The sequence below is a fragment of the Arachis ipaensis genome, chromosome B8, assembly GCF_059453495.1.
Source record: "Arachis ipaensis isolate K30076 ecotype BB chromosome B8, ASM5945349v1, whole genome shotgun sequence".
In the NCBI taxonomy this organism is placed as follows: domain Eukaryota; kingdom Viridiplantae; phylum Streptophyta; class Magnoliopsida; order Fabales; family Fabaceae; genus Arachis; species Arachis ipaensis.
Window position 1 is genome coordinate 119,752,151 of NC_142443.1, and position 15,393 is coordinate 119,767,543.

Genomic DNA, 15,393 nt, shown 5'->3' on the forward strand with positions numbered 1-15,393 from the left:
ACTCGTAGGTGTGTTATGCCTGAACAACTTTACACCAACAAATTCACAGAAGTTTATTTTTAAAAAAAATTCTACTAGAAACAAGTCCTTGAAATGTATCATAAATAAATCCCCAAGAATCTAAGCAGAAAGTAAGCTAAATATCATATGGTAATTAAATTCACAGTAGTTAAACCTAAGTATGCTATTTCTTCCTCCCTTTGATTATCCTCCCCTTTGGTAATCCTTCCGCACGTTCTATCAATGTCCTCGTGCTAGGTGCAGTGAATGGTGATCTAACTTCCTTTCTCTTGTTCCGTGGTTGATTGCGCCGTACAGGTTCAACCTTGTCCTTCAATAATGCAAGAACCTGATCAACCAATGCATTATGTGGCCCACAGACAATGTCTAGCATCAACTCCATCCTGTATAATCTGAGTGAATCATGTAAATAGATTTGCTAGGCAAGCTAGGAGTAAGAACCGTTACAGTGATATATATTCAAATTGACACGTGATATATGCCCAAAAGTTTATTGTAGTCACCTCGTCCCATTCATTAAGAGCACGGTCTTCGGCCCAACTTTTCATGAACTTAATAACACAGATGCCACAATCAAAGCTACAGGCAAATAACACACTTATGCAATCAGGATGACAAGAATTCTTAATAGGGTATGCCCCATGATGGAAAGAAAAAGAAAAAGCCTCAAAAGCTGAGTTGTAATTTTATCTCACTTGTTGGGTTGCTTTGGAACCCTGGCGTAAGAACGAGATGGGCCGTATATAGTCCGGACGAATGCAAGAATTGCAATTCTCACCATGTCTTCAAACAGTCCCCCCTGAAAATCAAGGAACAAAATAGTCGAACAACATGCTATAGAATTAGATATTATAATTGTATATCGGACAAAAGGAATATATTAGCTTACCACATATGCATCGAGATTATCCCATTCATCATCTTGTGGTACAGAATGCAAACTGTCGGTTATCACTAGGCACTTCGCATTCACCTCAAATGTATATACCCACCAATGGCCCCTCCAACAATTAGGAATTAACCATTGTAGCAAATAGTACACAAGATTGAATATGTCTCTTAAAAAAAACAAGTCAACTCCTTTGACCATGAAAGAACCAGAACATCCTCAAATCAAATGACAGTCACGACATAATTCTTAAAAAAAATTAGCTGATCTTGAAGACACAGAATGCCTAAAGCAACTATTTACTAGGCCTAGGAGACCCACCTAACCCATTATAAACGTATCCAACAGCACAGAAGAGTAGATTCAATCAACGCAATAATATGGCACACCAAAAGAGCAAAATATGCAGAGAAAAACAACCATATTAATAGCATGAAATAGTAACCATCCATTTCAAATTAAATATGGAATAAATATTGGATTCCGAAGCCCATTTTAGGCAACATATACAAATATTTTTACCTAGAAAAAGGACACGCATAAACCAAGACCTGATTCAGACAGGATATAAATATTGTAAAACAAAACAGCAGTCTCTAAGAGTCAAACGGACCATCCTTGTCCATGTTAAAGAACACATACAGCATGAAGGGAGATCTTTACAAGTTTATTTTGAATATAATAAGAGAGAGTGGTGCTATATCGAAAGTGCAGCGTATTTAAAAAAGATTACAACTGACCCATTTTCTCTTTACAGCTTCGACTTTGTCAAAGAACCTATTATCCTCACCAAAGCCTGGACCAAGCCCCACATACATTGGACTTGCACCATCAATGAATGATGCCAGATTATCATTTCGTGTGACTAATTCCTGTAAACCCACAACTAGAAAGAATCCTTACAAAATCTGACACATATTGTAATCAGTAGAGTGTAATTACCAATATCCCTGGACACACGTAATAGAAATCTTGCTTGAATCTAGATGATTCGGTGTCATTGAAGGAGTAGCACATTCATTGAATGACCTGCACAATACATTGAGCAAGTATAAACTAAACACCAATAGAAAGGTAGGGAATTAAAACGCATGATTAAGTTCAGATAATTACCGTGCTGTTGACCCAACTGCGGGCTTTCAAGGTCCATAAATCCTTCCTTTGTAATACCAGATGTTCTCGGCCATTATAGGATGCCAAATGTTGCTCTTTTTTCAAGGACGAGTTAAGTATCCATGCTCTGATTTGTTTCTCCTTAGTCTCCCCCTTCTTTATATTTCTAAGCCTTGGATGAATTGAATGGATCGGGAACGGGGTTGGAGTCTTTTCAAGATGAGTTAAACTGAGTGAAAAGCTAGGTCTCCCTAGACTCGATGTATGGTAGCATGACTTGTTTGGCATCACTGTTTGCAGGGGCTGCATGCTTATGGCCTTTGTTTGCCACCCTTGTTCAACATTATCCAACACTTGTTCAAATTCAAGACACTGTACAATGGAGACGTCAAATTCGCTACAAACTAATTCAATATGACATTAGCTAAAATGACTAGATACGCTTACCATGACTGCTAATAACAACACGTGGGAAAAAAAGAGGAAAAAGAAACAACAAAGTAAGCTACAAACAACTTACCTGTCAAAATTGTACTCGGTAAGCTGGACAAGTGCCGCAAACGGCGTATGTGGAGATGCTTCCTTGTGGTCAGAGTGTTTGTCTTGAGCACCTTTATGATCGTCTTTGACCATGGGCTCTGCTTGATTGACATCATGTGGTGGCGGCTCTTGTTGGAATAATCGTTGCCTTCTAGCAAGCGGCACGTTATCTTCATCATCAGAGTCTAGGACTACCAAAGGTGTCCCCTTGTTTTTTGGGACACTCTCTCTTGGAAGTGCTTTTTTTATGCCGCTTCCAGATCGGTATCTGCGAATGGGCAACTTTCTCCTCGTACCAGGCCTACATTCCTGTGGTGTATACATTGAGCGAATTAAGCAATATAAGCGACACAGCAGCATATGAAAAACAACATAAATAAAACACTTTATCATGCTTGAGAGGAGAAGAATAATTTTTGTAACCACAGTCGGGGCTATATTCCTAGATATCGTCATATACATGATAAATACTCAAACCAGTCGCATACTTACTAAAATAAACATCCATGATAATAACACAAGTAACATTAACTAACCGAGCTCGCCTTCTGTCCATCCATATCTCTATGCTGAGATTTGGTCCTTAATGAGCGGATATTTTATACGCTTTTTGGCATCATTTTCATATAGTTTTTATTATGTTTTGTTTAAGTTTTATTATATTTTCATAGGTTTTAGTGCAAAATTCATATTTTTGTATTCTAGTTTGAGTTTGTGTCTTTTATGGTGATTTCAGGCATTTTCTGGCTGAAATTGAGGAATTTTGGCAAAGTCTAATTCAGAGACAGAGAAAGGACTGCAGATGCTGTCAGGATCTGACCTCCATGCACTCGAAGGAGCATTTCTGGAGCTACAGAAGTCCAAATGACACTCTCTCAATGGATATGGAAAGCTAACATCCAGGGATTTCCAGAAATATATAATAGTTTATACTTTATTTGGAAATGAAGGCCCAAAACTGGCGTTCAACGCCAGCCACCAACCCCAGTCCTGGCGTCCAACGCCCAAAGGGGAGCAGCTGGCATCCAACGCCCATTCAGGAGTCCAAAGCTGGCATTGGACACCCAAAAGGGAGCATTAGCTCATGGCTTCACTTAAGCTTATCCCAATTGCAAAATAAAGGGGATACAAAATTCTCCAATTGCAAAATAAAGGGAATCAATGCACATGGGACAAAATTAAAGTTAAAATATGTATGTTAGGTTAAAGAAACTTTGATTTATAAAGTATGTATGTTAGGTGAGATCTTAGACTAATCAAGGATTCACTTATTTAGCTCACTTAGCCTTATATATATACCCTTACCTTTACCTTGGCCCCATTACAATCTTAAAAAAGACCTCATGATTTTTGTATGTCTGTATTCTATAATTGTTGATTGGTTAGATGAAGAACAAAGTTATAGAAAGTAAGGATAGAAAAAGAATAGAGTGATTAACCCACTAAACACTGAGTGACTAGAGAGTAAACACAAAATCCAATGAGGGTTCAATAGCTCATCACCATATATCTCTGCTTAAATTGTTAGTTGTCTTGCAAGTTTGTGAAATATTTTTGCCCATCTCAATTGTAAAAGTGCTTTAACATTATCTAAGGTTTGGCTATGCATACATGATTCCTTGAGGATATGAATTAATTTAACTACATGTAAGCTTTATATACAAGTGAATAACAATTAGAATTGCATGATTCATTTAGGTAGTTGCATTTAGAATAGATTGCATTGCATGAGATTCCACCACTTTAACTTTACCTTACTCTTTATCTTGGATTTAGCATGAGGACATGCCATTGTTTAAGTGTGGGGAGGTTGATAAACCCATATTTTATGATATATTTTGTACTCAATTTAAGTGATTTATTCAATCCTTCACCCACTTATTCATGTGAAATTGCATGGTTTTACTTTTCCTTCCTTATTATGTGATATATGTGAAAAACATGTTTCCTATGTTTTAAAAATAATTATTTTAATTACCTTTTATTACCATTCGATGCTGTGATTTGTGTGTTGAGTATTTTCAGATCTCCTAAGGCAGGAATGATTTAAAGGATGGAAAGGAAACATACAAAATGGAAGGAAAGCACAAAATGGAGTTTTTGAAGAAACTGGCAGTGACGCGAACGCATGGACGACACAGCTGCGTGCCTAGCGCAAAAAGGCAGCGACGCGAACGCATGGACGATGCAGCCGCGTGCCTAGCGCGAAAAGGCAGCGAACGCGTGACAAGGAAAACTATCAGATGACACGACCGTGTGACCTACGCGGGCGTGACAGACGCCACGCACCAGAAACTGCAGAAAATGCTCCCAGCGATTTCTGAAACCCTTTTTGGCCTAGATCCAAGTACAGAAAGCACTGATTAGAGATTATAAAGTGGGAGAATGCATCCATTCAAAAAGGAGGCCTTCTATTATTCACTTTTCAGAATTTAGATGTAGTTTTTAGAGAGAGAGGTTCTCTCCTCTCTCTTAGGATTTAGGATTAGGATTCCTCTTAAAGGATTTAGGATTATTTCTTCTCAATTTCCAGGTTTAATGTTCCTCTTATTTATTTTCTATTTTATTATATACCTTTAATTATTATTTATCTTTCCAATTTAGCTTATGCTACATTCATGTTATGATTTTCTTAATTAATATTATTTGAGGTATTTCAGTTTATGATCGTTTTATTCTATTTATGAATGCTTTTAATTTAATTTAGATATTTTTTTCCTTTTGGCTTTGGTTAAGTAATTGGTAACACTTGAGTTGTCAAACTCAGCAGTGGTTGAATTTGGCATATTACTAATTGATCTAGATCGCTCTAAAGCTAGTCTTCCCACAGGGATTGACTAGGACTTGAGGATCAAACTAATTAGTCCACTTGACTTTCCTTTGCTTTAGTAAAGGTTAATTAAGTGGGATTAAAACCTAATTCTCATCACATCTGATAAGGATAACTAGGATAGGACTTCTAATTCTTATACCTTGCCAAGAGATTTTATTATTGTTAATTTATTTATTTTACTTGTCATTTAAATTACTTGTTCCCTACTTTCAAAACCCCCAATTTACAAAACTCATAACCAATAATAAGAACACCTCCCTGCAGTTCCTTGAGAAGACGACCCGAGGTTTAAATACTTCAGTTATCAATTTAAAAGGGGTTTGTTACTTGTGACAACCAAAACGTTTGTACGAAAGGATTTTCTGTTGGTTTAGAAGCTATACATATAATGCGACCATGTTTTTATATTTCTTTACCGATAGAAAAACCGATCGTCAAACCACCAGCTTGATTATACATATCTTAGACGGCTAATCTACGGCTTCATTGGGTACTTCTCGAGACATCAGTGCAGCAGAGGTGCGGGGTGATTAGGGCCTTTGTAGTATAGGCTAGAACCAAAGGAGCAGCATTCTCTAATCCGTAAGATCCGACTTTGTCTATGGGGCTTCACCCCGTTCAGATTGGATGACCGCTGACCCAGCGTTTGATCTGAAGCAGAGGAGCTTAATGACCACTGACCCGGTGTTAATCATATACAGCCTGCCATGGAATGAATCAATCAGAAGTTGGAGTAGATGGTGAGAAAAGTTGATCCAGAAGGAAGAAGCATCTCCGAAGTCTCAACTGCTCTCATACCATAGATTTCACACCTATCTAGTAACGTTTTATTTATTTACCTCCGATGGCATTTGTATTCAATTTAACTATAAAAATGAAATTATTAGGGATTGTACCTGTGAAATAACATGGTCGGCCTTCTTATCAAGTTCATTAGCAGTCCATTCATCAATCCAAGGCTCGGGTGCTTGACATGCATGTAACCGACCATGCTTTAAGCGCTGAAAGTACAGAACCTGGATACAAGTAATTCAAATGTTAGGATTTACAACTTAAGACGTACATGTAGTAGAAATTTAGGTAAATTATTGGCGATACCAGCAACACGAACATACACCCGCCACATATTTCCTGGTTCTCATTTTGGAATTTTCTTATTGCATCTCGCAACCACTTTAATATCTAATACGGCCAGTGAAATCTTCTTGGGTTCGAGACATCCAAAATCGGAGGGAGGTGCCATGGGAAAATAGTCTGCTGGCTTGTAGGGCAAAGAAACATCTTCAAAACCACGAGGATAAAGTATCGTTTAAAAGCCATCCTTTGTTGCTCGATCTCCATTGGACAGGCAAAGACAAAGTCCCGCAGTTGTGTTGTTGTTTTCATCTGGAACTGTCTCTTAAGTGCCAAATGGGATACATTTTTCTTCTACAGTTCCGGGATTGGTCCCCTACATTAATGAAATATTGTACAACAATCAATCAGTATCAACAAAGAAAAACCAAAACACACACACAATAATTATTACATCTTACATAACTTCAACTAGCCTCTAGAAGGTATGCTGAATACCCTGCTGATCAGTTCGGCGGTAATGTGGATGTCCCCTGCGTTGACCCTGAGAGTGTTTGATTCCATGTCATAGGCCCTCGCAAGTTGAAGCATGATGCTCTGCTTCACATGCCATAGCGGTACCCGCCGCAGAAAACCAAATCCAATAGCCTCAAGCTCAGCCAACTTAGCGTCCTCATTATGTAGTTCCAAGTGGGAAAACAAGTTGTTGATGTAGCAAGGTGAGCATCGCGTCTCGACTAATTTCTGTTGAGAAAAAATTAAGAAAAGAATGACGTCACAACATATAATCAAACATCTTATTTCAATCATGTAAACAATGTGATACCTTTTTACCCATCTGATTTTGCGTTCGGACGGTATGAAATGGATTGTTGAGCACCGTGAAATTTTACTCATGCAGTAGGTCACCTGAATTCTAATGCAAGATTCTATTGAGTTTATAATTAACCGATGAAACTTATGATAACATGAGCAAAAAATCCTGTAATTATTCCAGCTAATAAAACTCAAAAGATTATAAGGCCGAGGAAGAGAAAGGATGTGCACAGCAATAACTTAGGTGGTCTGAGAGTCCGACTCGGCCAATTATAAACATAACAATCCTGCAGGTAAATCAGATTCACACAAAGCAAAAATATGGCACACCTAAACAGCAAAGCAATCAGTGCAATTCAACCATCCAATTATTCATTGAATTTACCATATGTTCCACGTCGATCTAGGTATGCATATCCGAGTTTGGATTACGGTCTATGGACCATGTACACAGTTTCTCACTAAAATACAAGACAACCCTCAAACATCACAATAGTCACACAGAATACCGACACAGTAAACTTCTCATTTATGAAAATCAACCATCCAAATATGGACAAAAGACTAATCATATTTGCTACTCATATAAAATTGTTCTTTCGAGTATTTAATGAATCATACATCAAACTAGCAAGATATATACGTCATTAAAATTCGAGGATATAGATCAGCAGTTTTTTCGGCAAGAATGGTAATTTTTAATGCAAAAAGCAACCTTTATTAGAAGATTAGTGATTAGAGAATTGAAAGGATTTGATCCACACTTCCATGACCTATTGAAACAGAACATAGCCACTTGAAGAAAAAAACAACAAAAAAGCAATAGCGAATCGGTGACTTTTGTAGATTCATATGTCTTCAACTGATCTTATTGATATGGTCATAATAAAAGTAAAGTTAGTCGTATGTGTGAAAATAAACATCTAACTTGAACTTTTCCAAAATAAATACAAGGTTAATATAATTAGCATCATGTATGAATTGTCTTACTTACAAAAACAAGAGACCGATTAAACAGCAACTCGTTCAAACAAGCTGATAGTGTACTAGGATCAAAATAGCATTCACCATAATCAAAATCGACCATCCAAAGGTTTGGTAAACTAACCAATATATTCACACTTTAATTTATCATGTGCACATCAGGATATCCGCAAAGTAAAAACAAATCACACTTCATAAATCAAGGAAACAAGGTTATATTGAACAATGATCAAATAGTAAATTAAGACCTATTTTCCAATTTATTGTCTTATGCAATACGAAGCTCGACTTGATGGGAAAATATACAATTACACTTCCTCAGGGAATATACAATAGTTCTCAGATACTAAGATTAATTGCTAAACAGGAAAAGAAAATAAAAAACAAAATCCCTACAAAAAAAATAATAACCCGTTAAGCAAATAGGTGCTTGTCGATGGAAAACAACCATCCAATAACCTGCTAAAGTAACCATCTACACAGTGTCAACTAGATATCAACAATGGTCCACACATCGAAGGAAAATAAAAAGGGCATATTTGAACCAAGCTTTTGCATTTCTTCCAGCAAAAAAATTAAATCAAAAGCAACCATCCACATCACAATTTTAATCAACAAGTTTCGACACAATAATCATGCAACAAAGTGAGGTTTTCACTGTCAGAAATTTAGCAACTCAGTAATATAAACAGTATACAGCACTAGAAACAGCAGAAATAGGAATCATGAGAAAAGACATCAAGCCACTAACCGATAAAGGTCGATGATGGTAGGTTTGAACCATCCAATGGTCACGCAGGAGGAGGTCCCAGGCCGCCGGCTGACACAGAACGGCGAGCGCGAATGAGGTTGGGTGATGCAGGTCGCGTCGACGGAGATTAGGGCTCCAGATCGCGCGGGGACGGAGCGGCCGGAGTTCAACCGCGACGTAGCGCACGGATTGCTTCAAGCGAGGACAGCGCCGCACGGCGAAGGCTTTGTGTCAGGCGGCACCTTGGACGGGGATGCTCAGCCATCAGTGTGCCCAGCAATTGCTGCCAGCAACGGAGATTGTGCGCGAAGGAGGTTGTCCGTTAAAGTCCTATGCGGCAGGGATGCAGTTCGAAGGTCACACGACGGCTGCTTGGGACGGGATGTTCAGCTTTGACAATGGGGGTTTTGGGTGGTAGCGTGGCCTTCCATTCAGAATAAAGGAATTGGGAAAATTTTGAAAATAGGGGTTAAAACAAAACTGAACAAGCATTTAGGTTAATTAGGGTTAAAAAGGGGTTAATCATCATTTTTAATTCATATTGGGCCTAACAAACAGCCCATTGTAGCCATTATATAGGTAACTCATTGGCTCCCTAGAGGAACTCTATTAAAAACCCTCTCCTAATGAAACAACGTCGTGCCCTAGTCCTAAAATGTTACATTGTGTATCATTCAGGCAAGGGACATATTTGTCCTTATTAAACACGTGGAACTTAATGGCTGAGTCAGCAGCTTCACGTGACACATCAGATCATTCTGTTAGTGGTTAATGGAGCTGAGTCCAAAATGACCAGTTTGTCTTATGCCAGAAAATGCTGAGAACTAATTAAGTAATTAATTTTTGTTGGAGACCAAAACGCCCACTTAGAAATTTTTTGAGTTCCAATTTGATTAAATACTCTATTATTAACACTCATTATTTCGCCATTGATCTCATCAAGATAGACACAACAAACAAGAACATGAATGAATGAATAAAACTCAGTTCTTAAAGGTTGCATTTGTTCATAAAGACAGGACAATTAGACATGGACACAGAAACACAAAATCGTATTTGGAATGTGAGACATGGACAAAGACATTGTGTCCTAAGATACTTAATTAGTATATTTTGTGTCCTTTCTAACAGGAAGAGCACAGAAACACTAAACGGTGACATAATTTTTTTTCATTTATTATCATATCAAATTTTCATAATTATATTTTTTATTATTTTATTTTTATTCTAAATTTTGCGTGAAAAAAAAATAAAGGTAAATTAAACTTTTTATTATTTGTTCTATCTTATATTTTGTATTTCCGTCCTTTATGTTATGTTCTTAGCATTTTTTCTTGTCCTATTTTAAAAACCAAATGTAGCCAAAGAGAATAGATTAGAGTAGTAAGAACTTACATTGTTGTTATTATTATATCAAGATAGAAAGTAAACAACGCAACACAAGATACGAAGAAATGTAATAAATTCCAGCCCAGATGATCCAAATGAAAATATTTATCAATTCAAAATCAAGCCACCAACTCAAAATGTAGCATCCATTATTCCTAGTGCACAACTAAACCCAATTTAACGATTTTAACTAAATCATTTTGAAAAAAATAAAAAAAAAGACAAGAAAAACTAAATTACCTTCGGGTTTAGCATAGTACGAGGGAGAGAGAGTAAGAATGTTGGCGACGGACAACAGGCGACAAAGCGACAACGAACGATGAGCGAGCAGTCGGTGTGTTGCGGGGCGATGAACTGCTGAACAGGATCTTAACAATGCAACGCGAAAAAACTAGTGCCTTGAGCAGAGGAGTTAGATGCTACAACAAAAGAGAAGAACTTAGGATTTATCACCTTTTTCTTTGAGAGAAGAAAGAGAGATTGAAGGTGATGAGGAGGGTATATAACTTAGGTTTCTTTTTCCTTTTTAATTTCTTTTGTTTTTCCTTTTAAATAACTCCAAAACGACATCATTTGGGACATTAGGGAAAACCCAATTTAGTCTGACCGATCATTCCTAGTTGATTTAGCGGTTCGCAGATAGTTCTCAAACTAAAGATTTATCTTGTCAATCGAACCACATACATGATCAGTTCTCGATTTAACTACTCCAACTAGCCTATTCAGTCTATTTTTTAGAAAATTGTTTGTAACAAATGTTGAAAGAATGAAGGCTTGATTTGCGTAAGAATTGGACACCAACAAGAAATGAAGGAAATGGTGTAAGAGATCATGTCTAATACTTTTTCCTTTTTATATATCTTTTAATTTTTATAAATTAATAATTACTTTATATATATTACTTGTTGGTGTCAAATTTTTACACAGATCAGGTTTTCATCCCTCGATTTGCATGCAGCTTCTGTCGTTAACACTAGATCTATCATATCTGGTCCACTTAATTTGTGTACTACCTACAATATACAACAAGAACAATAAAGTCTTGTCCTACTAGGTCGAGTCGGTTACATGGATCAAGCGATGTCATTGAGCTCTATCATGTATCATGTCTACAGAAAGACAATTTACATGTGGATCTTGTTTGTCCACCTCATGGATGGTCTTCCTAGGTCTTTTTCTGCCTTTCACCCATTTTTCATCTTCCATCTCATTCACCCTCCTAGCTAGGTGCTCTGTCAGTCTTCTTCTCACATATCCAAATAACTTGAGATGCGATTCTACCATCTTTTCCACAATAAGTGCTACTCCAACTCTCTCTCTGTTATATCTTCGTTCTTTATTTTATCCAATCGCGTGTGACCACTCATCCATCTCAATATCTTCATCTCTGCCACACTTAACTTATATTCATGCTCCCTTTTGGTCGCCCAACACTCTGTACCATAAAGCATAGCCGGTCTAATAGCAATGTGATAGAATTTACCTTTATGTTTTAAAGGCACTTTTTTGTTATATATGAAACCAGACGCACTCCGTCATTTTGACCAACTTGCTTGGATCCTATGATTTAAGTCTTGTTCAATCTCTCCATTATTATGTATGATACGCCCAAGATATTTAAAAATTTTAACGTTTCCTAGGATGTTTTCTCCAATCTTCGCCTCTATATTAGGGTTTTCTCTTCGACGGCCGAACTTACATTCCATATATTCCATCTTGCTACGGTTTATGCGCAGACCATACACTTCTAGAGCTTCTCTCCATAAATCTAACTTCTTATTTAGGTCTTCACTTGACTCTCCCATAAGGACGATATCATTGGCAAAAAGCATGCACCATGGCACAAGCTCTTGGAAATGCTCTATTAGTATTTCCAAGACTAATGTGAAAAGGTATGGACTTAAGGATGATTCCTGGTGTAATCCTATACCAATAGAAAATTCCTCTGTCACACCATCTTGAGTCTTCACACTAATTGTAGCCCTATCATTCATATCTTTAATTGCACGGATATATGCGATCCTTACTCTCTTCTTTTTCAAAACCTTTTATAAGACTTAAAATTAAATTTTTAATTAAAAAATATTTTAAATAATAAAAAAATCTTACTTTAATATTAGTAATACATTTTAAATGTATAGTTATGGTAAGCATCATAATTATAGCCGTTGTTATTAATAAAACAATCACATTAGGTGTACATTAAAATGAGCCATTAGCATAAAATACACGTTAAAAATGAGTTAAATAATACATGTATTAATACATAAATACACAGTGGTTAATTTTAGTGTATAAATAGTATTTTTATAAAAAAAATTATAAAATATACATCCACCAATTTATCAAATCAAAATTCATTAATTAAAAAATTTTATTAATATAATTAAATTACATAAAATAATCTAATCTTTACTAAAATATTTTAAACCTAAGATAATTTATATGATACTATTATTAACGACCATAAAAATAAATAAATTTAATTAGTAAAGTAAATATTTATAATAAAATAATTAAGTATAATATTAATGCACTGATAATATAAAAAAAATTTATACAGTCATTCAACCATATATATTTATTTTGATGACTATTTATACAATAAATAAAAAAATAATTATTTTTACTAATAATATAATTATATAATTAAATGTATATAAAAATAAAAATTCACATTTATCTTCGTATAAAATTATCAATTAAAAATAATTAAATAATTTAATATATTTAAATAAATTATTATCTAATAATTTTTAACCACAATTCACGCTACGTCAAGCTTTGTCAAAACTAAATTCATTTTAACACCATAGTTTCGACCACAAACTTTCTTTTTCTCTCTCTTCCCAAATAGGCCATGTGGCCATTTCTTTCTCTCTCTCTCTCCTCATTCCATTTCTTTTTTCCACCAATAACGTAAGAAAAAGAAAGCAACCATAAACATTCTTCCTCATGATTTCTAGCTTAAGTTCTGATCGCAATTTTATTTCAAATAACTGAGTCCTCACTATACTTTCTTCACGTCAATACCAATTTTATTAAAGGCATGGTAAAAAATTTCTTCCTCTCCTTCTCTTGGAACTTCGTTCAAGTGGCCAAGAATGATGATCTAATTTTGTGATTTGTTCTTTGTTTAAGGAACCATAATCTAGATCATTAAGGAGTTGGAATCATAATCCTCAAGCTCTTAGGTGAGAAGAGAAATTCTCTCCCCTTTTTTCTTGCCGTCAATTCAGCCATGAGGCCATAAATTGATTAGAATTTTGTTGTTGGATGCAAATTAGGATCTGTTGGTGAAATTGAACTCTAAAGTGGGATCAAAAGCTTGGATCAGATTTGAGGTAGGGAATTGTATGATCATTTATGCCACTTTGTCTTAAAACCCTAGGCTAGCCATTTTGCAAATTGATAGAATTATATTGTTTGTAAGTGTCGATTTTGTTGATGACTACGTGCGTGTTTGGGGAATAATGAAAATGGATAGTTGAATGTGAAACTTTCATGCTAATGAGTTTGGAAGTCACTTGAATGATTATGGAAATTTTCCTTTTAAGGGTAATTATGTCCTTTCATCCTAAAGATGTGTATGTTGAGTTTTGAATGTCATATTGCCACCATCTTGGTGAACAAGTCTTAAGAAAGAAAATGTTTTAGAGAATCTCATCAAGTTACTAGGCCTTTAGAAACCTCTAGATATTTTATTGTTCGATGAATGGTTAGTTATAATAAATCGTAAAATAGAATTCATATTCTACTGAATTTTATAAGACATCGTGGAATCATAGATCATAGAATTCTCTAGATTTCCTAGATAATTATTTATTGTTCCATGAACCATTAGTTATAGTAAATTGTAACATAGACTTCATATTCTGCTAAATGTTTTCTTATTAGAGACAAAGAGGAGATCCTAGGTTTGGTACAAGTGAGTTCAAACCATAGTTGTAAAAATCAGATCGGATCGGCCGGTTCAACTAAAAAATCGGTGAATCGGATCCTATACCGGTCCGGTCCAATATTTGAACTGCACAAGAAATTGAACCGGTCAAATTCGGTGTGAACCGGTCAAAACTGGTGAGGTGGTCTAACCGAACCATTTGAAAGAAAATATTTTCAAAATGCTTGAGGTAGGGTTCGAATCCCTGCCCTCAAAGAAACCAAAAAGCTCCACAACCACCAGACCACTATGTTTTTTATTAGAATGTATGCAAATTATAACCCATATAGATATCTTTTATCAAATAATTTACTTTTATTTAATTTATTTTAATTTTAATTATAAACTCACTCATTCTTAAATTAATTATATTTTTATTTAACAATAATTATAAACTCACTTATTTTTTTATAATTATATAATATCTATTAATATTATTTTTTAATAAATACTTGTAGTATATAATAGTATAAAAGATATAAACTAATTAATAAATTATTAAAATTTAAAAATAATAGTTATTTTAATATAAAAACAAAATAAAAATATTTATGATAGAGTAAAAATAATAAAATATTTATTGTTCATGTTCCATATTGTTTTAAAATAACTTGATATTTTAAAATGTTAGTAAAAATATGTATTTTAAATTTTAATTTTAAACTTTTGACTATTTTTTATTTTTTATTTACATAAGATCGAGTCAACCAGTTCAACCAGTAACCCAACGATTGAACCAATGATTCAGTGACCTGACCGGTTCGATCACCGGTTCGATTCTGACCACTATGGTTCAAACATGCAATCTTGAAGCCTTGTATTACAAGTTTCGATATTAACAAGTGTTTATCAAAACAATGGATATTCCCAAAACTGGGGTGGGCTTACATTGTAAAAGTGGGATAGGGCTCACATTGTATGCGATGATTAGAATTTTCAAAATCTTTTGAATACTAAATTTTGGACTAGGTTAACATAGGACGACAATTATTTACGCGAAAAAAAAAAATTTGAGTAAAACAACACAAAATGGAATAGATACA

The 15,393-nt window shown here is 35.2% G+C and overlaps 1 protein-coding gene and 1 long non-coding RNA gene across 2 annotated transcripts; one reads left to right on the forward strand and one right to left on the reverse strand.

The window, feature by feature from the left end:
* Positions 1–6,795: 6,795 nt before the first annotated feature.
* On the reverse strand, positions 6,796–7,308 carry LOC110266011 (uncharacterized). The gene is made up of 3 exons (XM_088496277.1): positions 7,297–7,308; positions 6,969–7,214; positions 6,796–6,846 (listed from the first exon to the last, which is right to left on the reverse strand). Exons 1-3 carry the CDS (start codon positions 7,306–7,308, stop codon positions 6,796–6,798), a joined length of 309 nt encoding a protein of 102 aa, XP_088352403.1.
* Positions 7,309–13,261: 5,953 nt separating this feature from the next.
* Positions 13,262–14,046, forward strand: LOC107612343 (uncharacterized). The gene is made up of 3 exons (XR_001613706.3): positions 13,262–13,462; positions 13,552–13,604; positions 13,698–14,046. It is a non-coding gene; the product is annotated as an uncharacterized LOC107612343 (long non-coding RNA).
* Positions 14,047–15,393: the final 1,347 nt, after the last annotated feature.